This window comes from Dendropsophus ebraccatus, chromosome 1 (genome assembly GCF_027789765.1).
Source record: "Dendropsophus ebraccatus isolate aDenEbr1 chromosome 1, aDenEbr1.pat, whole genome shotgun sequence".
In the NCBI taxonomy this organism is placed as follows: domain Eukaryota; kingdom Metazoa; phylum Chordata; class Amphibia; order Anura; family Hylidae; genus Dendropsophus; species Dendropsophus ebraccatus.
This window is the reverse complement of record NC_091454.1, coordinates 228,008,706-228,034,143: the sequence shown is the minus strand read 5'-3', so window position 1 is coordinate 228,034,143 and position 25,438 is coordinate 228,008,706. Positions and strand designations below refer to the sequence as shown.

At 41.9% G+C, this 25,438-nt stretch overlaps 1 protein-coding gene across 1 annotated transcript; it reads left to right on the top strand.

The window, feature by feature from the left end:
- Positions 1-236: 236 nt before the first annotated feature.
- LOC138786119 (olfactory receptor 10A7-like) lies at positions 237-25,360 on the top strand. Its single transcript, XM_069962843.1, has 3 exons — positions 237-630; positions 13,498-14,560; positions 25,003-25,360. Exons 1-3 carry the CDS (start codon positions 237-239, stop codon positions 25,358-25,360), a joined length of 1,815 nt encoding a protein of 604 aa, XP_069818944.1.
- Positions 25,361-25,438: the final 78 nt, after the last annotated feature.

Here is a 25,438-nt window from a genome sequence, read left to right as displayed (position 1 = left end):
AACACTAATTCTAAATTCTCAGTCAAAGGAAGGTCACAGTGACTCAAGTGACTCAAGTACATTTTTCCTTTCTTACTGACATTCTAGCTCTTGTGAAGACCTTATCCCTGTGCAGCATCTCTACGTACAATACTATGAGGACAAGATCAGCCTGGACTGGACCCTCTATCTCCGGGCCCCTCATAGCAGCCACATGGGCCTCCTCTATAGTAGGTACACCCCTGGAGAAGACCAATATGATGGCTGTCACAGAGTTCATCCTCTTAGGATTTCAGGTCAGTCAGAATATAAGAATTCTAATGTTTTCTCTGCTCATTGTGATTTACTGGTTTACAATGTTCATGAATCTCCTGATCATCACCCTGGTGTCCACCAGCAAGATCCTCCACACCCCAATGTACTTCATCTCACAACTCTCCATCAGTGATATCCTCCTGACCACAGATATTTCCCAAGACCTGCTTTGTATTCTACGATATTATAGAGGATCCATTACTTTTATTGGTTGTATGACTCAGTTCTACTTATTTGGTATCTCAGAAGCTTCTGAATGTCTCCTCCTCACAATGATGTCCTATGACAGATATGTGGCCATCTGTAATCCCCTGCGTTACTCCTCTATTGTGACAAGTACATTCTGTGTAATATTGTCCGTCACCTCTTGGCTGATTTCTATTTCCATTATGATATGTTTCCTTATACCAATACTGATGCTAAATTTTTGTGGACCGAACATCATAGACCATTTCTTCTGCGATACTCTTCCGATACTAGAACTTTCTTGCTCTGACATCTTCAATGTTCAGCTGGAAATTTCATTACTAGGCATTGTATTTACTTTTATCCCTATAATAATTATTATATTATCATATGCCAGAATTATTGTTACCACCGTAAGGATCCCGTCCAGTACTGGTAGACAGAAAGCCTTCTCCACCTGTAGCTCCCACCTCATTGTGGTCTCTATATTTTTATGGACTCTGTTTAGTGTTTATGTTTTTCCAAAAAGAGGACAGTCCTCGACCATCAGTAAGATATTATCCCTGCTGTATACTGTATTTACCCCTCTCCTTAACCCCATTATATACAGTCTAAAGAATAATGATATAAAGAAGACTTTAGATGAACAAGTTTATAAACGTCTCAGGTGCTAGAATTATATGTAAAACAATAGACATTTGTTTCTTCTGCTGACAAAGCAATGATATATAACTTACTAATATAGTATAATCACTAATAGTACTGGCTTCAGCAGCTTGTGGGTGATTTACCCCAACATGAAACTACTTAGATCCAGCCTGGAAGACAACTCATACAGTCAGAGTGGATACTTGGTGTTTAATCTTCTTAGCATAGATATTATGTATGTAAATGGAAAATAGAAGAATATAAGACGGCACTCACCACATCTTTGTGACCCTTTATTGCTCAGTTCATCATAAAAACATTTAGTCAGGACAAGAGACCGGCACCTGACACCAATGAAACACTGTCAAGTGATGACATTTTCAACTGTGTGGACAGAGTCACGGAGGGCGGCATCTAGGAGTGGGTGGAAGATGACCTGAGGGGTGAGGAAGATGTCGTAGACCCCACATGAACTGAAGGCCATGACAGTACTGCAAAAGAGGTGGTCACATAAGCCAGCCCCCGAAACAGAGCAGAAGATGAAGCAGGAGGCGAAAGCCAAGCAGAGGGTCTGTGGCCAGTATCTCAGCCAGTGGTGACAAAGGCGCCAAGGGACCAAGTGCACCCAAAACAGTTCATAGGTGTTCTGCAATTTGGCATTTTTTCTGTGAAATAGGTGAGGACAAGATATGGGTGGTTTATCTGCTGTGTCACCAGGTCCTCAGCCGAGGTCAAAAACCTCAGCACTAGGGATGAGCGAACCGAACCATAACAAACCAGATTTGTTACGAACTTTGCAAAAAGTTTGGTTTGTCACCGAACCGAACTTTGAGAAAGTTCATAACGAATCTGGTTAAAATCACAATAACAAATAAAATCACAGAATAGACCAGGATACAAGGGATTATTACTCCTATAATCCCTTGTATCCTGGTTTTCTGTGAATATCAAGATGTGTGACGTCACCCCTGTTAGGGTGAGACCTTAAATTAGTCTCCTCAGATATACCTGGGTGCTGCCTAATCAAAAATGTCATGTGACAGCTGTCTGTGAGTATCAACCAAGACACATGAAAGCAACTTCAGTGTTCAAGCTGATCTACTTTTTTTTTCTTTTTTATTTATTAACTTTTTAAAATTTAACATTTCCATACAGTACAATTACATACAGAAGAACCATCACAATTTAATTAAACTTTAACACCCCAAACTATCCCTCCCCCACCCACCCCTTGCACAGGAGAGAAGAAGAAGAAGGGGAAAAAAAAAAAAAACATTCTTAAGTGTAACATTACTTATTAATGTTCTCATAATTTGTAAATTGTCTGACCATTTCTCTCCAAACTTTTACATGCAACATTGCTGCCGAGTTCCAGTTTCAATAGCCACAAAAACCTCTTGTTCATTATTTTCTTGTTTTTCTTATCTATATTCATTATCTGGGTATCATCCCCTAATATTATCAGCGATGGATATTCCCCCTCCTTCCTCTATCTGGTATATTTTTTCTGGGGTCAGGCCTACTCTAAAAAGACTTTTATCTTCAGAGTTGGTGAAAGCATGTTTCAGTTGCACATATTCATACCAGTCCTGTTTCCCCAACACAAACTCCTCCTTCATATGTTGCCAGCACTTCAGTTGGCCCCCAATAAAGGCGTCATGTACTCTCGCTACACCCGCCTTCCTAAATTTCTCCAGTGTGCCCATATTATATATCTCTGTCAACCTATTATTGTTCCACAGTGGGGTGTATTCAAGAGCGTAATCAACCTTCAGCAGTTTTTTAAACTATCCCATACCCTCACCAGCATGCCCGCTGCTGGGCATCCACTCCATCTTTCCCCCTTTAGGTATCCCCCTTCCAGGATCTCCACCATTTCTGTACAGGTACTTTCCTTTTTCAGATATTTATACATCTCAACATCACTTCTATTCCTCAAATAATTTACCTGAGCTGCTATAAAGTATATTCTCATATCCGGGAAACCCACCCTTCCTCTACCCTTGGGTAGACAGAATACCCCTAGACGTATCCTTACCCACTTCCGACCCCAGATAAGTCTATTCAAAATTGACTCTAACTTTTTAAATGTTTTCTCATCTACCCAGATCGGAGAAGCATTAAATACATACAACAGTTTTGGCAGAACGATCGATCTAACTAGTGCGATTCTCTCTGCCTTGGAGTGAATTAGGTTTATCCAGATATCAACCTTGTTACTAATGAGTTTTAACACTGGGAAGGTGTTCTTTTCATGGAAGTCTTGTACACTTCTAGTGATCTCGATACCTAAATATCTGAAACTTTCTCCCTTCCTTAGCACCCTCATCTTACCACTCTCCATATCAGTGCCCTCATACAAATCGTCTGAGACTGGGAGAAGGATCCACTTATTTCAATTACTTTTCAGTCTGGAAAAAGTGCCATACCTCTCAATAGTCTTAACTATATAATCCACTGTGGTTCTAGGGTTACTAATAAAAAGCAACATATCGTCTGCGAATAGACTTATTTTATCAGCATATCCTTTCACTCCGAACCCCTTTATCTTCCTGTCTGCTCTTATACTTATAGCCAATGGCTCTAAAGCTAGTATAAATAACAAGGGGGAGAATGGGCATCCTTGCCGGGTTCCTCTCTCCAACCAGAACGACCTTGACCACATTCCGTTAACTATCACACAAGATTGAACATCCTTATACAATAACTTCACCTTTCCTATGAATTCATTTCCCAAACCAAACTTTTCCATTACTTTCCAAAGGAAAAGTCGCTAATAATTTAATGTCTACATTCAAAAGCAATATTGGTCTATATGCCCCGGTCTCCTCAAAATTCACTTTTGGTATAAGAGCTATACCTGCCTCACACATTGAACCCGGCAGTTGTCCCACCTCTAGAGCCCCTTTCATAACTCTGCACAGTGCTGGCATAAGTACCCCCTTAAACCTTCTATAGGTCTCATATGGCAAACCATCGCTTCCCGGGGAGGTGTTACCCTTTGCCTCTTCCAGAGCCTGCTCCAGCTCTTCTGCTCTTAGTGGGCTACCCAATTCAACCCTCTATTCTTCCGACATGACCCAAATTGGACTGTGTCTAAATATTTCTCCATATCCTCCGATGATATATTCTTTTCTGAGCTATATAGCCCTTCATAATATTCTACAAAAACCTCACTTATTTCACTTTGGGTACATACTAGGTCCCCCACTCTGTTTTAAATGGCCGATATCGCTTTTCTAGTATCTTGGATATCTATAATTGCCATCAAACGTTTATTCGGTCTACCACTATATAGGTACTTTTCTTTCCCCAAGGAAACAGTCTCAGAATAACCATGATAATTAAAAGCACAAGTCAGGCTGCGGAGACTTTCAATGGGGCTTTATCTTGGGATTGGTGTGCAAAAGTCTGTAATTCAGAGATACTTAAATACATCCATGCATGCTCTTCCTGCTGTCCCAGTTCCATCTCCATGGTGTTCCCATCACTTTCTGAGGTTTTCAGCAGCAGCAGCATACACCCTGCGCTCTGCCGAATAGGAGGCCACTGAAAAAAAAAGCTTGAGTCTTCTATTGACGTTAATGGGGTTCATTACTTGAATTGAGTGCTCAGCCATCAGAAAATACTTGACTGGAGTAAACATTTAAACATTTTACTATATGCTCATCTCTAGTCCTAAGTGCTGAGCAACTCTCTGAAGAACATTATCCCATAGAGCTTCCAGGCTGGGAATAGATGGGTAATATCTACACAGGAGACAAGGGCCCAGAAATCTCCCCAGAGACGATTAGGATGAAGCTTCTCAGTATGTACAGGATATAAATATGGCCTCTTCTGGCTCTATAGCAGTATAGGGCACCTTCATGGGTCTGATACTCTGCAGGTTCTTACATCTAACAGCCCCGGAACACTGGAAGCTTCTTCTGTTTCATGGGGATAAGGACAGAGATTCTGAGGGTGAAGGACTGAAAAAGTAATAGAAAGTTTGGTGTGACTTAAGTGCACAGTCATTTCTTCTTCACTTTCTTGAAAACTAATTCAGTTTCCAGATGCAAAATCTGTTGCTGCTACCAAAAAAGGACAATTTTTTGAGCTCTTGGGAAAAAAATTATTTCTTTCTTTAAAATCTCCTTGTGCAAATAAACACCAACAGACCTCTGCTACCAAAAAGGGGATCATTTTTAGATCTTGCGCTGTGAGTGACCACCAATTTCCATTCGATTACCGATAGCCATACATGTTGCCTTGCTGACATTCTAGATTTTATGAAGACCTCATTGCTTCTCCCCATCAACTAGAATGAGGACAAGATCAGCCTCGATTGGACCCCCTATCTCCGGGACCCTCATAGTGGCCACATGGGCCTCCTCTATAGTAAGTACACCCCTGGAGAAGACCAATATGACGGCTGTCACAGAGTTCATCCTCTTAGGGTTTCAGGTCAGTCAGAATATAAGAATTCTAATGTTCTCTCTGCTCATTGTGATTTACTGGTTTACAATGTTCATGAACCTCCTGATCATCACCCTGGTGTCCACCAGCAAGATCCTCCACACCCCAATGTACTTCTTCATCTCACAGCTCTCCATCAGTGACATCTTCTTATCTGCAGATATTGTCCCCAACCTGCTTCATGTTCTACTATATTTTAGAGGATCCATAACTTTTATTGTCTGTATGACTGAGTTTTATTTCTTTGGCGCTTTAGAAGCTTCTGAGGGCTTTCTCCTGGCTGTGATGTCCTATGACAGATATGTGGCCATCTGTAATCCCCTCTATTACTCCTCATTCATGACAAGTGCATATTGTGTGATACTGTCCATTATCTCTTGGTTGGCGGCTTTTTCCATTATGTTTTGTCTCCTCATACCAATGTTGATGCTAAACTTTTGTGGACCGAACATCATTGACCATTTCTTCTGTGATACTCTTCCACTTCTAAAACTTTCCTGCTCTAATCCCTACAATGTTCGGCTGGCAGCTTCCTTTCTAGGCATTCCATTTATTTTAATCCCCATAATATTTATTATATTTTCATATACCAGAATTATGGTCACCATCTTAAGGATCTCATGCAGTAACGGTAGACAGAAAGCCTTCTCCACCTGTAGCTCCCACCTCATTGTGGTCTCCATATTTTTCGGGACTATATTCAGTGTTTATGTTGTCCCAACCAGAGGACAATCCTCGACCATCAGTAAGATCCTCTCCCTGCTGTATACTGTATTTACCCCTCTTATCAACCCCATTATTTACAGCCTAAAGAATAATGATATAAAGAAGGCTTTACATGGACACATCTATAAGTATTTCAGTTACTAGAGTTATATGGAAATTGATAGACTTGTATTGCATCCTCTTTTGACTGAACAATGTTGTAATATTACAGTAAGGCACCAGGCTATACATTGAAATTATTTTAGTAAGATCTATGACTCTATGATAATAAGTCAATATAAATGAATTTCATTAAAACAGTTAAAATCTTGTAGCTACAATTGCGCGACTATTACACATTACACGTAGACACATTTTTCATCCCCTGTTGCTGTGACAGTGTCAAAAGTTGGAAAATGTCAATCAGCCTGTCAATCATTCAATTTCTGCCCTGGACAGCTGTAGATGTTGGAGAATCAGTGGTGTAATTTATTTTTAGTTCCAGGACAGCAGTGGACATTGCTAAATTTGCGGAACAAATGATGCTTTCTCCCTGGAGAATGTTGGACATTGGTGGATCAGGGGCGTGAAATTAGTTTTTTTTTTTTTTTTGACAACCTTTACTCGACAAGTTGGAGAAGATTGGCCCACTTTACTGAATGTTCTTAAAAAATATGGCGGAAATGATGCCTTCCAAATCCTTACAGAATCTGGGCTTCTGGCTATTTCCAAAATCTTCATAATTAATCGACACCAGGTCAATGCTTTAACATCTTTTGTGATGTTTAAGCCATCTCCAAGCCTCTGTGATATATACCCCATCGATAACAGCAAGAGCCATTACAACGTCACACAACAATTACCTTATCAGGGACAATTGTGCAAGCTCTAAGTGCGCTCATTATATCTTAAAAACTCCAAGAACAGTTATTGTCCAGTTACAATGCATGTCTGGAAAAATGAAACACCTTAGCACAAGTGCCAGGGTTGAAACCCCATGGCTATGGTTAACAACTTTTTGTTGCAAATGTAGGTGCATTGATGGAATCGCCTTGTTGGAAAAGAAGTGGTGACTGGGCACTCTCCATCTCAGATGTGCACAAGCCATTAGGTTTCTAAATGGCTTTTACTACACAAGTTGGAATGGGATGGATTGCAGGGCAATGAGCTTAGCCATGTGGGCGTTTAGCAACTGTGCTGTCAGATAGTTGTAGGAGTATTGCTGTCTCCTGGTCATTGCTTCTGACTGCTGCCTTATCATTGGCGGTGTTGGCCGACTGTGGCTGACGGAGGAGGGAAAGGTCGATGTGAGGGACCTACTACTTGCAAGTGAGGCTGCATAATCTTGGCTTTCTGCTATTGGCTGTCATTAGTCACAGCCATTTGCTGTTCCCAGCAAGATGTGGATTGCTGGTCTCGGTTCTTCCAGGCAGTGGGGTAGTGTTGCTCGATATGCTGTTGCATAGAAGTGGTCCCTGGATTTGAACCCAAACCACGACTCACTTTATGCTGACAAATGCCGCATATGGCTGCATGGTCGTTGCTGCCACCAACAACGAAAAACTGCTACATTGGTAATGTGAGTGGGCGTTTCTTGGGAGCAGGAGCACTGGTAGCTTGTTGTGGAGTGGTGCTGCTGCCTTTGGGTACTTGGGTTCAATGCCTGAGCGATGTGGACTGCCTGATGTTGTCCGTCTACCTCTTTTTCCTCTGGAGCCACGAGCTGCAGATGGGGGCTGGCGCTGGGTCGGTGGAACAAATACAGAGTCATTATTTTCTGACCATGATGCTGAGGGTGACATCTGTTAACCTGCATTCCATTTCTTGGAACACTTGGACATATTTGACATATACTGTAGCTATACCCACTAAATCTCCCCTCTGTGTTAAAAACAAATCTATTCTGTATCTTTTTATTCTTTTTACTGAAAATTAGATCTCTTCTATCCATACTAATTTCTTTTTCAAATGCTTTTGAAATCACTTCCTCTGGGTATCTTTTTCCTCTTTGTCTAGCAATCAGATCTTGAGATTGGGATAAGAATGTATCGTAATCACTATTTATTTTAAGGAGTCGTATGAATTGTCCATATGGGACTGAGTTTTTTGCATAATGGGGATGATAACTATCGTAATGAAGTAATGAGTTGGTAGCCGTTTTTTTTCCCTGTAACCTTTTGTGTCGATTTGATTATTCTCAATGTATACCGTCCAAGAAATTTATACAATTACCTCCATATTCCGCTGTAAATTGCATATTCAGGGGATTCCTATTGAGGTATTAATTAAACTCAAGAAAATCCTCTTTAGATCCCTCCCACAGGATTAAGGTGTCATCAAGGAATCTATCCCAATTTTTAATGTTATTCCTAAAGGGGTTAATATTAGAATATACATATTCCTCCTCCCAGAGGGCTAAAAAGAGATTAGCTAAGGTTGGTGCTACCGGGGTCCCCATCGCGACTCCGGTGCATTGGACAAACCACTTGTTGTTAAATATGAACACATTAATTTTCTTAAGATAAAGTCTATGGATTGGCAGATAAATTCCGCACAATCCCTATCTTTATCAGTGCGGGCCATAATCCTTCTGATGGTGGTGACAGCATCCTCATGGCGGATCCTAGAATAAAGATTGACCACATCAATTGAGGCTAGAACCATATTGTCCCCAATATATAATGATTCTAATTCCTGTAATAACATTATAGTAGAGACTATTGGAGTGGACATCTCTCTTCTTAGGAATGATATGACCAAGTTTAAGGAGAGGGTGTGGGGGAAGGGAGAAGGGATGGGGTGTGGGAACTAATGTACTATTTGTAATATTTTGAGGCACCTGCCATCTTGTGGTGGCGGTGACTGTTGTTACTTTTTTATGTGTGTTTAAAACAATAAAAATAAATTGGAATTAAACTCTGTGTCATATAGATAACATTTTTAGCTTCCAATGAAGTGTAAAGGTTTGTCAGATGTCAGATCATGTCCATGGAAAGGAAGAAAGATTGAGGGGAGACACTTTATGGTGCAGTATGTTAGTGATCACTATGCAACCTTAGAACAATGCAAGGAACCACTCACCCATTGGGGTTGTGCAACAGTATAGGCACAACTCTATATCAAGCTTCTCATAAGACGGTGCCAATCACAGAGGACCACTATTGATATACCACCAAAGTGTACAAACATGCAGGACAGGTTTCGTCAGCCAGGACCAAGCTCACCTTTAAGTTTCTCCAATTAAAAACAAACAGATCCCCCCCAGGGATGGCTCCTGAATGGAGACAACCAAAACCACTATATCAAGTGGCCCCTTCAGTTTATATCCAACTCATTTACAAGTCTGATGATGTGACCAGGGAGCTACCACAGCCAGGTATCCATCCACAGACAGCTTTTTTGGGGTGTTGCCCCTCATCAGTGCGGAGCAGAATTCTGGCCAAGTGGGAGCGATGCCTAGTAGACCAATACAGCAAACAGATCACTGATCTCATAGTGACCAGCCAAAAAAGACACTGCCGTCTCCTGGTTAAAGCACTCAATACAGTGAAATTTTAGATGCATTGCCGTCTACGAAACATCAATATGCAAAAAAGGTCAGTGGCACTTCAGTTATGAGTCTAAAAACCCAGGACTAGCCAGATATTCCTCTAGGGATGGACCTGGTAAAGGAATGGCTCCTGTATGGAGACCACCAAAACCACCATATTAAATGGCCTCTTCAGTCAATATCCAACTCATTTACTCTGATGATGTGACCAGGAAAATACCAAAACCAGGTATTCATTCCCAGACAGCTGTTTCGGACTTTTGCCCCCCATCAGTGTAGAGCAGGATTCTGGCTAGGTGGGGAACAATGCCTAGTAGACCAATATGGCAAACAGATGGTATTGTTTATTGTCATTAAATCGGTTGTGCCTTTAATTGGAGGACCTTTCTCTTGAGCTTGGTCCTGGCTGATGATACCTTTCCTAGATCATATCTATGGCAGATCACATCTTGAGCACTTCCATAAGCAGAAGCAGAAATGGCAGATGGTAGTTAGCTCTGAAGAAATTAACCTGTGTAGAGTGAGTTGAGTAGTTTCTAAGGTGTTAGATTCCCTGAATGGGCTTGATAGAAGGCTGAAGGTTGGTTTGCAACAGTAGAAAAAAAAGTTGTTATTCCCCCAGTAGTGCCACAATAATGCCTCACAAATTGTTAATTTCCCCAATAGTGCCACAATACTTCCCCACAAGCAGATAATTCCGCCATTGGTGCCACAATACTTCCCCACAAGCAGATAATTCCGCCATTGGTGCCACAATACTTCCCCACAAGCAGATAATTCCACCGTTGGTGCCACAATACTGCCCCACAAGCATTTAATTCCGCCTTTGGTGCCACAATACTGCCCCACAAGCAAATAATTCCCATGTTGGCACCACAATACTGCCCCACAAGTAGTTAACTCCTTCATTAATACCACATAGTTCCATTGACCTCAGTCAATATGTGACCAGCAGTCAGATCAGCATTTTCTCTCAGAAATCCCAACAAATGTTTATCCGCCTGATACTGTTCACCTGCTACAGTATATGCGGCGTCGGTCATGTAAAGGTTTTTGATGGCCACTCCGGCGGGGTGGGGGGGTGGGTATAGGGGTTAGTCAGGCCTTCACCATGAATTATAAGGAGGTTCACTCAACTCAAGAATTATGAGACACAGTTAGAAGTTAGTTAGGGGAAAGATCAGACGTAAATCTATAATAACAGTATGTAACCTGTGTGGGAAAAACATATATCCATCCTAAGATAATAAGAAGGGAAACACTAATAGGACAGACTAGATGGACCAAATGGTCTTTTTCTGCTGACAATATTCTATGTTTTTATATTTCACCATCAGGCCCTCACCGTGGATTATAAGTAGGTTCCCCACCAGGCCCTCGCCATGAATTATAAGGCATTTCACCACCAGTTCCTCACCATGAATTATTAGAAGGTCCATCACCAGGTCCTCACCATGAATTGTAAGGCAGTTGATCACCAGGTCTTCCCTATGAATTATAAGTACAGTAGGTTCACCACCAGGACCTTACCATGAATTATAAGGGGGTTCAAAACCTAGACCTTACCATGAATTATAAGGGGGTTCACCACTTAGACCTTACCATAAATTATAAGGGGGTTCACCACCAGGTTCTTGCAATGAATTATAAGAGGGTTCACTACCAGGCCCTCACCATGAATTATAAGGGGGTTCACTACCAGGCCCTCACCATGAATTATAAGTAGGCTGAGCACCAGGTAGCCCCAAGTTTGGGTCACCATTGACTTCAATGGGGTTCAGGTTCGAGCGAAAGTTCAGGTAAAAGTCTGGATCCTCTAATGTCTTTGAATGAACCAGCGGAACCTAAATATCCAAGAGTCTGATCATCAGTAATCCTATGTGCTGAGCAACTCTCTGGGGAACATTATCCCATAGAGCTTCCAGGCTGGGAATAGACGCCTAATTTATACACAGGAGACAAGAGCCCAGAAATCTCCCCAGAGATGATTAGGATGAAGCTTCTCAGTATGTACAGGATATAAATATGGCCTCTTCTGGCTCTATAGCAGTATAGGGCACCTTCATGGGTCTGATACTCTGCAGGTTCTTACATCTAACAGCCCCGGAACACTGGAAGCTTCTTCTGTATTATGGGGATCAGGAGGCTGAACAGGACGGAGATTCTGAGAGGGAAGGACTGAGCCGCCACCAGACACATCCTCATCTGTAGAACATGCCGGATGTAAGTGTTAGATTTCACTTTTATATTTCAGATGTACAGTGTTACAAGATACGACACAATTATTGCTGACATGACGTAAACTATTGACAGATTGTAATGATAATTCTATAAGATCTGAAAAAGAATTGTCAGCCTGACACTGCAATAATATAAGAGGAAATATAGAAGAAGAGGGAAAGATTCCCGGGAGAAATTAAGTCTATTCAACCTCAAGGTTACAAGTCTATAGGTCCCTACTGTAACTTCATATAAATAAACTGAAGAAAAAACTATTCCATACTCCATCAAAGCCGCACGGTTGAGACATTCTCTCCTTTAGTATTCTCAGTACAGAAGAGTCTCTCTTTAATATGGGGAATCACTAAGGCAATCTATGGCGGTACACAGATTCTTTTCAGTGAACTGAATCCGTAAGATCTGGGTTTGGTCAAAACTTAGCAAAAAAATGTGGTTGGGTGCAAATTTGCATAGTTTTGTCAGTGTAAAATCTATTTTACTGTAGGTTAGCCATGGTTGGTACACTAATTGCTGTGAAAAGCAGTGTGCTGCCATGTTTACACAGTGTCAAAATTCTGTCTGTTTTGATTAGATGGCCATCACTTTAAGGCAAATAAAGCCCAATATTTCATAACAGTGGTCGTTATTCATATAATAGTGGCCATTGTTATAAGATAACAGCTGTTATTTGACACTGTTTGATAAAAAACGGCCGCCATTTTGGCCCTGTGTGAATGTAACCTTTACATCGTTTTATGTCACTTTTTCACACAGTATTTATCTGCATTTCTCCTTCAGTTTCTATTTAGCCAATCTTCCTGCTACTCCCCAAAATGGGATTTTTCTCAGATTGTAAGACGCCATTTCTTTTTCACTTTCCAGATGCAAAACCTGTTGCTGCCACCAAGAAAGGATTGGGCTATTGCTTTTTTCGGATACCTCCTTGTACATATAAACTCCAATAGATAACTTTTGGATCTTCCCAGGATCAAGCTGTTAGTTACCACTGAGTTCCATCTGTTCACCCACAGCCGTATATGTTGCCATCCATCTGACTCTAACAGTGGCTCTTAGACACTATTATATAGAAGTTTTAGTTCTACTGGTTAAGTTTAGACTTGGACCGAACTAATATTTTTCTAACTAAACTTTTTGACTGTAGGAAAGGTTTCTGTGCATGCCATACTGCCGCATGGAGTCACGGTTCTGGTGGCTAAAAGTGCTTTTTTTATTTTATTTTTTGTTCTTTTACTGGTTAAAAGTTGAAATTGGGTTACAATAGGTTTTACAACCACAAGATACAAACACTGAGGACATAGAAGACAGAAGGCCAATAGGTGGTAAATAGTAATTCTAACCCTTCCAAAAAGAAAGGTTCTGGTACTCCCATAGTAATTTCACTGTACATTTTTTTATTTCTTGATTTCTTGACATTCTAGCTCTGGTAAAGACCTCATCCCTGTGCAGTTTCTTCACATCAACTACAATGAGGACAAGATCAGCCTGGACTGGAACCTCTACCTCCGGGACCCCCATAGCAGCCACATGGGCCTCCTCTATAGTAAGTACACCCCTGGAGAAGACCAATATGACGGCTGTCACAGAGATCATCCTCTTAGGGTTTCAGGTCAGTCAGAATATAAGAATTCTAATGTTCTCTCTGCTCATTGTGATTTACTGGTTTACAATGTTCATGAATCTCCTGATCATCACCCTGGTGTCCACCAGCAAGATCCTCCACACCCCAATGTACTTCTTCATCTCACAGCTCTCCATCACTGACCTCCTGCTGACCTCAGATATTGTTCCCAACATGCTTTATATTATACTATATTATAGAGGAGCCATTACTTTTATTGTCTGTATGACTCAGTTTTATTTCTTTGGTGCCTCAGGAGCCTCTGAGGGCTTTCTCCTGGCTGTGATGTCCTATGACAGATATGTGGCCATCTGTAATCCCCTCCGTTATGCGTCCATCATGACAGGTGGATATTGTGTGATATTGTCCATTATCTCTTGGTTGGCGGCTTCTTCCATTATGTTGGGTCTCCTCATACCAGTATTGATGCTAAACTTTTGTGGACCGAACATCATTGACCATTTCTTCTGTGATACTCTTCCTTTACTAGAACTTTCCTGTTCTGATCCCTATAATGTTCAGGTCGAAGTTTATTTTCTAGGGATTCCACTAACTTTTATCCCTATTATAATAATTATATTCTCATATACCAGAATTATTGTCACCATCTTAAGGATCCCATCCAGTACTGGTAGACAGAAAGCCTTCTCCACCTGTAGCTCCCACCTCATTGTGGTCTCTATATTTTTCTGGACCATATTCAGTGTTTATGTTGCTCCAAGAGGAGGACAATCCTCGACCATCAGTAAGATCCTGTCCCTGCTATATACTGTATTTATCCCTCTCATCAACCCCATAATATACAGTCTAAAGAATAATGATATAAAGAAGGCTTTACATGGACAGATCTATAAGCGTCTCAGGTATTAGAGTTATGTGGCAAATAATAGACTTACTGTATATTATATGCTCTGCTTACTAACCAGTGTTGTGATATTACCCTGGAGCACCAGGCTGTATACATTGCAATTATTGTAGAATCGGAGCCTTTATGACCTATGATAATCAAAGTTATTGTGACCAATAATGAAACAGGCAATGTCTATAATGTATATCATCATATATCATCCTTTAACATCCTAAAACTTATGAAACTTGTAGGATTCCCAGAAGAGATGCATTAATGACCCTTCCACCTTTTGTGATGGGCACTATAAATAGGATGTTATTGTGTCCTCATGTTAAGGAAAAAACAGATTTTAAATTAAAAACACACACACACAAACACACACAAAAAGGCCCAAAACAAGAGGGAAGGTGTGACATGTGGCCAACCCCTTAAGTAAATGAGATATCAATAAACTGCATAGGGTACTGTGATTACATACCTTTTAAAGACACATGATACACCTTCCCATTCCCAAGATATGTGGGTTTAGAGTTTGTCTGATAATTCAGCTAATAGTCAAATTGGCATGAAGTTAAAGGGGAACTATCAGCAGGTTAGAAGAATCAAACCTGCTGATATGTCCCTATTGCACAGGAGAGGCTGAGAAGGAAGCTACTGTATGTCTCTTATAGTATGTCTCTTACCTTCCTCCTCGGCACCATTCTGGTGCAGTTAGTAGTTTGCTCCACGGTCCGGTGAGACTGTTGGGACCACTGGCCTCCCCCATAGCACTGATCCGCCGTTGGTGACCCCGCCCCCTCTAATTATAATCTATGGAGCAAGACGGCTGTGGGAGTGCCAGATCGTCGCTATGGCAGCGGGCAGTACTCCTAACAGTCTCATCGGACCAAGGAGCAAACTACTAACTGCACCGGATTGCCGCAGAGGAGGAAGGTAAAAAGTCATACCTTCCTCCTTAGCATCTCCTGTGCAATAAGGGTCTATCAGCAGGTTAGATTGGTCTAACCTACTGATAGTTCCCCTTTAGGTCTTTAATGTTAACAACTATCAGGTGATTGGCATGATTCTATAGTCAGAGGGTGTGAATGGTCCATCACCTAATCTGTCACTTCCAATTTTAAAATTAATTCCAAATCCAATCTAACTATGAAAGGAGGAGCTGGGGGTGGGGGGTAGAAACAGAATGATGGGAATGGTAAAAAGAGTGCCAGTTTTATAGAGTGTCCAGGAGAACCAGGCGTGTTCTACTTTGCTGACATAGTCATGCTCCTCTGTCATCAGATATTCCATACAGTAAAGGAAATCCAATTTGTCAACCCACTCTGCTATGGACGGTGGAACTGTCGGTTTCCAAAGTCTAGGGATGACTGTGCGAGTTGTTGTTAAAAAGTAAAAGCAAGAAGAGAAAGGGCTACTTCCTAAAGTGGTATTTTGGAGGTTCCATGAGTGAATACTGTTGTGCACTTCACTCACCTTTTGCGGTTGTGTTAGATGATAGGCACAACACTATAGAACACCTTGAGTATGAACCATCGCTGCTCCTAGGGGCACGCTGAGGGAGAATCCTAGGAATATACTGTAGCTATGGGATAAAGCTGACCTGGACCAGGTAGACAAGGGACAAAGGAGCCTCCTCTAAATTGAGTGCATATTCACCTCAGTGGGACATACTTGCCTGTAGGCCTCAACTTGATAATTCACACAGACTGACCCATCAATGAACAGTTTTAAGACGACTTGATTAAGACTTTGGCAAAATGGCAGCGAAAGTGCATGGGGACTAGTCCAGGGTTCACTGTCCGTGTCCACCCCATCCCTTCCCTGACTGGTTGGTATTTGTGGTGTTGTGACAAATATCTTGTTCTCACAGCAATGACTGATCCTGTGGTGTTGGAAGAAATCTCAGAGTGTCAGATCCAGTAGTTCGGGCCCCAGGTTTGAACAACTGGGCAAAGCTAGCTTCCAAACCTATGCTGAAGAGGACAGCAAGGCACCTTGACAAGTAGCAACTTCTCCAACTGCTTCAAAAAAGTCCTTGTTCAGACTTCTGTTCAGAATTTTTTAGAGCGACAATTCCCCACAACATGAACAGGTAGAATGCTCTTTCCTCTGGTAGTTACCCTTTGAGTGGTCTAGCAGGCCAAAGAGAGAGAATCCTACACTAACCATAAGAGCTTACATTCTACAGGAGACAAAGGACCCTGACTATAGGACCTTACACTCTACAGGAGAGAGGTCCCTTCTCATAAGAGCTTACACTGTACAGGAGAGACATCACTGACCATAAGAGCTTACATTCTACAGGAGAGAGAACCACACTAACCATAAGAGCTTACACTGTACGGGAGAGAGAATCCTACACTAACCATAAGAGCGGAGAGAAAGGACCCTGACTATAGGTGCTTACACTCTACAGGAGAGAGGTCCCTTCGCATAAGAGCTTACACTGTACAGGAGAGAGAACCACACTAACCATAAGAGCTTACACTCTACAGGAAAGAGATCACTGACCATAAAAGCTTACACTCTATAGGAGAAAGGTCTCTTCTCATAGGAGCTCTCCCATCTCCCTACTGCATTTCTGGAGCTCCACCACAGTGATCTTCTAGAGAGCTCTGGACCTCAGACTGGGCTGAAGGTTCATCTTCCAACAAGACAATTACCCTAAGCACACAGCTAAAATAACAAAGCAGTGGCTTCACAACAACTCTGTGACCATTGACGATTGGCCCACCCAGAGCCATGACCTAAACCCAGTTGAGCATCTTTGCAGAGACTTGAAAATGGCGTTCACCATCCAATCTGAGGGACTGGAGAGTCTGGAGAGTCTCTGCAAGGAAGAATAGCAGAGGATCCCTAAATCCAGGTGTGAAAAACTTGCTGCATCATTCCCAAGAAGACTCATGGCTGTACTAGCTCAAAAGGTGTACATTAATGGGCAAAAAAATGAACTTTTTTAAACTTACCAAATGGCTGCAATGAAACAAAGAGTGAAACATTTTAATGGGTTTGAATACTTTCCCTACCCAATGTATAAAATTGGATAGGATATCACATAAAAAAAGAAGTTAGAGAAAAAGGGGGATCTCTAAACATTGTTGAGAGGCTGTACAAGAACCCCATTACAGATCTTGGACCCAGTAGACTTAAAGCCAGGAATAGTTATCCACCTGGCTAGAAAAGCTACACTCCAAGTTGTCTGCAACTGGAAGATGTGTAACGCAGATGAAGGAGAAAGTAAGTACTACATGTATCAGATGCTACACCTACAATGAATATCTGTGCCCAAAATAAATTATCACAAATTTGCTACCAAACGTAGAAAAATATGAAAATCTTTATTAGATCCTATCACAACAAAACAACATAAACACAAGACTTGGGGAGGTGAGGCCAAATCCTAACAATATAAAGTGCTAGGGCATCATTACAGATTTACAAATTCCTTCTGTCAGGACGGTATCTTTGCGGAGCGTTATGCGTCCCTCTGCTCGTGCTGTGCGGCCGAGAAGGCGCTGATATTCTCTTATTCTGTTCTGTGTTTTGTTTTGCTGTGTCTGAACACTGGTTTATTTGCTCTCTTTGGGAGACACACCCGACTTCACCTGCTGAGTTCTGTCTGGCCACAGGGCCGTTTCTAGGTAATTTTAACTACAGGGCGAGTCTTGCTAAAAGCGCCCCCCCCCCCCCCCAGGCGATGCCGGGGGGGGGGGGGGGGCGTTTGTTACTAGGGAGAAGCAGTGTATGTATTATGGCAGAGAGCACAGTTATTCAACCCTTTTCAATTTGGGGCAAAAAAAAGTCGGTTACTCACGGGTGATGTCTTCATTGATCTGAGGCGTCACTTCCCCTTTTCCTCTGTTTCTGTCCCGTACCCCCATGACAATTTCTTGCAGCCACAATACATCTCTTCTGAACCTGCCAGACAAACATCTTAGGCTCCGCACTTTTTCAACAACTTCTACTTTTTTTTGTGTCATCTGCAGTAAAGTCAGTAGGTATGTGGGTTGCCCCCTGTATCTAGGATCCTCTGCTGTGTCCCCCCATATAGTAATAATGTCCACGGGCCACCCTGTGTGCATCTGTTTAGAAGTTAGGCCTCCCTGTGCAGGATGCCCCCCCTCCCCCAATAGGTAGTGTCTGCAGTGTAGCTAATCCCCTGTAGGTAGTCTCCACAGCACGTAGCAGGTAGGGATCCCCCCAATAGTAAGCCCACCAGTATGTAGTATTCCCTCTGCAGGTGATCCCCCGTTAGTTAGCCCCACCCCCTTATGCATTTAGCCATAACCCCTGTAAGTAATCTCCCTGATAGTTAAACATCCCCCCCTATATATAGTAACACCCAATGTAGGAGACATCCCAGTTTAGGTAGTTAGTTAGCCCCCCAGCAGATAGCATCCCCATGGTAGGCATATCCCCTCTATGTAGGCATATCCCCTGTTAGATCCCCCCCCTATAAATATATAGGCATCATCCCAGTTAGATCCCCCCTATATATAATACATATACACATCCCCCCTGTTAGATCCCCCCCTATATATATATATATATAGGCATCCCCCTGTTAGATCCCCCATATATATATATATATATATATATATATATATATATATATATATATATATATATATAGGGATCCCCCTGTTAGATCCCCCCCATGCAGGCATCCCCCATGTAGCTATCCCCCCTGTTAGATCCCCCATATATATATATATATATATATATATATAGGCATCCCCCCTGTTAGATCCCCCCCCCATATATATATATAGGCATCCCCCCTGTTAGATCCCCCCCATATATATATATATATATATATATATATATAGGCATCCCCCTGTTAGATTCCCCCCTATATATATATATATAGAGAGAGAGAGAGAGAGGCATCCCCCCTGTTAGATCCCCCCCCATATATATATATATATATATATATATATATATATATATATATAGGCAACCCCCTGTTAGATTCCCCCCTATATATATATAGAGGCATCCCCCCTGTTAGATCCCCCCCTATGTAGGCATCCCCCATGTAGGTATCCCCCCTCCCTCCCTATCTCCCTATGTAGGCATTTCCCCAGGCTTTCTGTATAAAACAACAAACAGTTATACTCACCTTAATGCAGCACAGCAGGTCCTGTGTCCCGCGTCTTCTCTCCCGGCTCTGAGCTCCAGCACAGGAGTGACGTCACTCCTGTGCTGGAGCTCTGAGGGGAGACAGCGGCCTCTTGTGGCCGGAGGCAGAATGCAGCCTCCGGCCTCAAGCTGAGCAGAGCTGCGGACGGGCGGCTCCAAAGCAGGTGATGGGGTAGGCGAAGGGGCGGCCAGAGGGGCAGATGATGGGGCGGACCTTCGGCCGCGGGTGACACCAGCGCCCCCTAGCTGTCGGCGCCCCGTGCGGTCGCCCGGCCCGCCCGCCTATAGAAACGGCCCTGTCTGGCCATGTCAGGGTTAATCTGTGTTCTGGTTCTGCTGTGACTGACAGGTCTTCCTGCCAGTGGATCTGTCTTGTTCTCAGCTGTCTGTGCTTGGAGATCAGGGGGATGGTCCAATGATGTTCTGGATCAGAGCCCTGGCCTCCTATATAACCTCCTCAGTCTGTGCACTTATTGCTGGTTATTGACTTAGTCTCTGCCTGCTTGTGGATTCTGATTCTTTGCATCTCCTGACTACTGCTTTGTATCTCTGACCTCCCTTGCTTGCTGCCTGCCCCTGATCATATTGCCTGTTTTCTGATTACGCCTTTGGATCCTGATTTTGTACTTTTGCTGCCCGACTGTTGTGACCCGGATTGTGGACTATTCTTCATTGTGTTTGTCTGTCTGCGTTTTATGTTTTGCACGTATTCAGCATAGGGATTGTCTTCGTGGTTGTCCGCGACCGCCTAGGGTTGACCGAGGCAAGTATGCAGGTGACAGTGGGTGGGGTCAGATTCAGGGCCCACTGTCTAGTGTCTTGTCTACGCCTGCCAGTCCTAACACCTTTTTACAGCATAAATGCATATCATTAAGTGTAACAGAATATGCTGCTATCCGTATACTGAGGGAATCACAGACCACATTGTTTATATATATGCACAGAAGCTAGTGTAATGATACCAAACCTGGTGTCCCAGAATAATGGCCCACACCTCACACTCCAACACTGTTTTACTCCTGCTTCGTCACATGTATCAGAACCTCGGGGGAAACCGACCATTGTTAACCCTTTTAATGAAGCAGAGACAGAGGACCGTCCATATCTAAATCCTCAGATTCTATAGAGGAGGACCTTTGCACTACAATATTGCCCCAAGGGTGCTCTGTTAAATATGATGTGTTTTACAATGAACAATATCTTGGTATAATATAATGTAAGTCATATATACTGCTGACCTCACCATAATAGCACAACACTATTCACTGTATAAAGTAATTGTAATACTGACATTATAATATCATATTCTATACTAAGGAGACGTGTATAAGTTGGAAATAGATACATAAGTGTACACAGCACTATTCACGGTTACATGACTATGTAGGGTGGTAATGCCAGTACACAGCAGGATAACTATACATCCATAGCTGGAAACAGGTTATGCTGATGTATAGAGAAAGAGTTCTATATTTGTTATGGTCATATATGTGCAGACACAAACACTCAAGTATAATGAACACACCCACACACGACATTGACAGTGAGTCATGAACCTATATAAGATGGGAGTTACCAAGATGGAGGTTGGTTGGATCAGGGCTGTACAGAAGGTATGAGCCCTATGTCACAAGAAGGATCCAGAGCCTTCAAGGAGAAGGTTGTGATGTAAGCGTGAGGAATCCATGATGGAAGCGTGAAGGAAGGAGTGTCTCCCAGGATGCTTGAGTGAAGCAACAGCTGCCTGAAGCTCTTGACGATTTGTGTAACAAACCCTTCACTTCAAAGGACTCTGATATGAACTATGGACACTAAGGCTGTAAGACGTTTCTCTGATATTCTTTTCTATTCATTTCTGTAACTTTCACTACTTTTAAAGAAGAAGCAATAAATCTCCATTTTATAAAGAAACCTCTCTGATGTCATCCTACTGCGGCGAGCCATAAACTACAGGTGCTAACGCCATTTTCTACATGCTCCAGTCATTTACAGCCAAGGGGTTTGGCATGACTGCTGGCAAAAACTGTTCATTGTCTGTGTTCTGTAAAGAGATTGTATTTGACCAGGTACTCCAGGTATTCCTCACCAAAACTTCAGGGTACCACACCTTCAACCTTCTTAGCACTGCAATAGGGTGTGACCGGGGGAATTCAAGTGCCAGGGCCACTGCCGGGTGCTATGCCACAAAAAAAAATATTCTCCAATCATCAGGAACATCTCCTGTTAGGAGGGATTGGTTACACAGATCTGTCAGGGGGGCAGCAATCACAGATAAGAGTTGTATAAAATAAAGTGTTGTTGTCAATAAAAAGCCCCCTCCCCTAATAAAAGTCTGAATCACCCCCCTTTTCCCAGGTTATAAATAAAAGTAAGTAAATAAATAAATAAATAAACATGTTTGCTATCGCCGCGTGCGTAATCGCCCAAACTATTAATTAATCACATTCCTGATCTCGCACGGTAAACGGCGTAAGCGAAAAAATATCCCAAAGTGCAAACTTGCGCATTTTTGGTCGCATCAAATCCAAAAAAATTGTAATAAAAAGCGATCAAAAAGTCGCATATGCGCAATCAAGATATGGATAGAAAGAAAATATCATGGCGCAAAAAATTAAACCTGACACAGCCCCATAGACCAAAGGATAAAAGCGCTATAAGCCTGGGAATGGAGCGATTTTAAGGAACATATATTTGTTAACAATGGTTTGAATTTTTTACAGGCCATCAGATACAATAAAAGTTCTACATGTTACATATCGTTTTAATCATAACAACTTGAGAAACATATAAAACATGTCAGTTTTTCCATAGAACACACGGCGTAAAAACACAACCCCCCCAAAGAAAAAGAATTGTGTTTTTTTTTTTTCAATTTCACTGCGCATATAATTTTTTCTGGTTTCGCAGCATATTTTATGCAAAAGTTCAGCCTGTCATAGCAAAGTACAATTAGTGACGCAAAAAATAAGGGCTCATGTGGGTCTGTAGGTGTAAAAACGCAAGTGCTATGGCCTTTTAAGCACAAGGAGGAAAAAACAAAAATGCAAAAACGAAAATTAGCCTGGTCCCGAAGGGTTTAAAATATATATATATATATATATATATATATATATATATATATATATATAAATGTATATTTATATATATTTATTTTTTTACAGTATATTTAATTGCACAAGTATGGATTCGTTTAAGTTAGATTATTGAACAACGAAACTGATTTTATTACAACGAAAATGTGTTTTATTAATTAAATATTAATTATTACAGGAAACTCTATTAAAGCCGGTAATTCATATTCCCGGTAATAGAGTTTTCTGTCATGATTAATACTTTACTTTAATTAAAACATCAAATTTTGAATCATATCTGCGCTCAGCTGATCAGCTCATCAGCTGAGCGCACATATAATGAGCCATCCGCAGCACAGTGACTTCATTGTGCTGTGAACGGCGAAGAGAGAAGAAGGAAGATAGAAGTGAGAAGATCAAGACATCAGAGAGTGAGTATACAGCTCTCCCCACCCCCTCTTAACCCCTTCCTTGCTGGTATGGGTGCAGTCTGACATCAGTATGGCCCCCAAGGGGTTAAGGGGGATGCAATGCATCCTCCCTTAACCCCTCGGGGGCCAGACTGTAAGTCTCCCTTTTTGGTTTTCAGATATCGGTATTCTGTGGATTACGTCGGATTCGATGGACTACGTCAACGACCAGCGGTTGTTTTTTTTTTTTTTTTTTTTTATAAAATGGTCAATGAGGGGTGTGGGGGTGTTTTTATCTAAATAAAAAAAAAATTTCACTTGTGTCTTCTCTTTATTTCTTTATTATATAGATTTAATAGTGGAAGCCATCTAATAGACGGAATCCATTACTAAGTCGGGGCCTAGTGTTAGGCGGTATAAAATGGCTAACACTAACCCCCTATTATTACCCCAGTACCCAATGCCACCAGGGGTACTGGGAAGAGTCGGGTGCCAGTGGTCGCATCTGAGGCTCCCGCCTCCCGCGCAGCCAATCAGTGCATGGCCCCGCTGCAGTCACTGATTGGCTGCGCGGGAGCCTTAGATGCGGCCGGATCGCGCTGCTGGTAATGTATTATCCCGGAGGGTTAATGGGGCCGGGAATTACATACTGGCAGCGGGATGACAAAATGTGAAGTGGACATATATAAAGCAGCCAGAATAATCAATTTGTTTAAGTTTTTTCATAATGGTCCTGGTAACATCAATCAGAAAAAAGAGGGCGAAATCCCCAGTGCCATAGGTCCTTTGGGCTTCAGACTTTCTGGAGATCTAGATGACCGTGACATGGAGGGTATAGAAATGCTTCTTGATTTTGCGGAAGCTAATGAGGTCTATACCAATATATCTGACACAATTCAGGAATTTAGGGGTGGAAACCCTTCTACATTTAACCCCCGACGGAACCAGGCGGTTCTATTGAAACCTTCACTAAATCAGAGCTCAATTAAGTCAGGGCTCTTGTCTATCCCAGCTGCCAGCAAAATTTAACCAAGGGAGAGAGAAGAGCCTTAAAATGGTTGAAGAATAGAAGGGACCTCCATATAGTTCGTGCTGACAAAGGTGGCAGTACAGTAGTGATGTCAGCTGTTTACAGTAGAGAAGAATCTCTTAGACAGCTTAGTGACACTAATACCTATTTACCACTCTCTAGTGACCCTACCTCTAAAACCCTAAACAACTTACGTACCCTCCTTAGGACCTATGTTGAAAAAGATGTTCTATCTGAAAAAACAGCAGCAAAGCTTATACCTAAATTTCTAAAACATGCTAGATAGTATATTCTCCCGAAAATCCATAAGTCACTGAGCCGACCCCCGGGCCGCCCCATTGTGGCCGGGATCGGCTCAGTGACTGAATCCATCTCTAAATACATAGACTGGTTGCTGAGACCATTGTTACCCACTATTCCCACATATTTGCAAGATACTAAAGACCTGCTTAATGCCCTGTCCGATATTCAGTGGTTACCTTCGTACCATCTGGTGTCTCTCGATATAGAGAGTTTATATACGAGAATCCCCCATACAGCTGGTATAGAAGCAGTTAATGAATTTCTATCTATGACTAATTAGTCTCAAGAGTTCAGTTCCTTTATTTGTGATTCTCTACGATCTATTCTATCCAATAATAATTTTAAGTTCGAAGGTACCTGGAACAAGCAGCTGGTCGGGACGGCCATGGGGACTCCGGTTCTCGTGCACTTTTGCCAATATTTTTTTGGCCATTTTTGAACGTCAATTTATTTTTTCTTTATCTAATCCATATATTAAATTTATTAAATACTTTTTTAGGTATATGGATGACGTTCTGATTATTTGGGATGGCAAAGAGACGGAGTTCCATGGCCTGATCGACCACCTGAACACTATCAATACTAAGAATATGTTATTCACTGGTGTTTTTGGCGGCAGCCATCTTGATTTCCTGGACGTGTCTCTAGACATCTCAAATGACACTTTTGTGACAAAAGGGTTTCGTAAACCCACTGCTAGTAATTCCTTGCTACATTTTAGCAGTTCACATCCTTATAAGATAAAAGAAAGTATTCCTTTTAGTCAACTTTTACGCTTAAAAAGAAATAATAGTGATCTTACTACTTACAACTTACAAGCAGATGAATTATTGCAAAGATTGAGAGAACGAGGGTAGCCGGATTCTATACTTTCTGCTAGTCTTATTCCTAGAGTCAACCTCCTCAAAAATAGCAAAAATAAAGAGAAAAAACAA

Excerpts from the sequence above, each read along its gene's own strand:
- LOC138786119 (XM_069962843.1), top strand. The coding sequence starts at position 237 with ATGATGGCTGTCACAGAGTTCATCCTCTTAGGATTTCAGGTCAGTCAG. Across the intron at positions 631-13,497 it reads TTACTCCTCTATTGTGACAA|CTCTGGTAAAGACCTCATCC; the intron begins GTACATTCTGTG and ends TTGACATTCTAG. Across the intron at positions 14,561-25,002 it reads CAGATCTATAAGCGTCTCAG|GTATATGGATGACGTTCTGA; the intron begins GTATTAGAGTTA and ends ATACTTTTTTAG.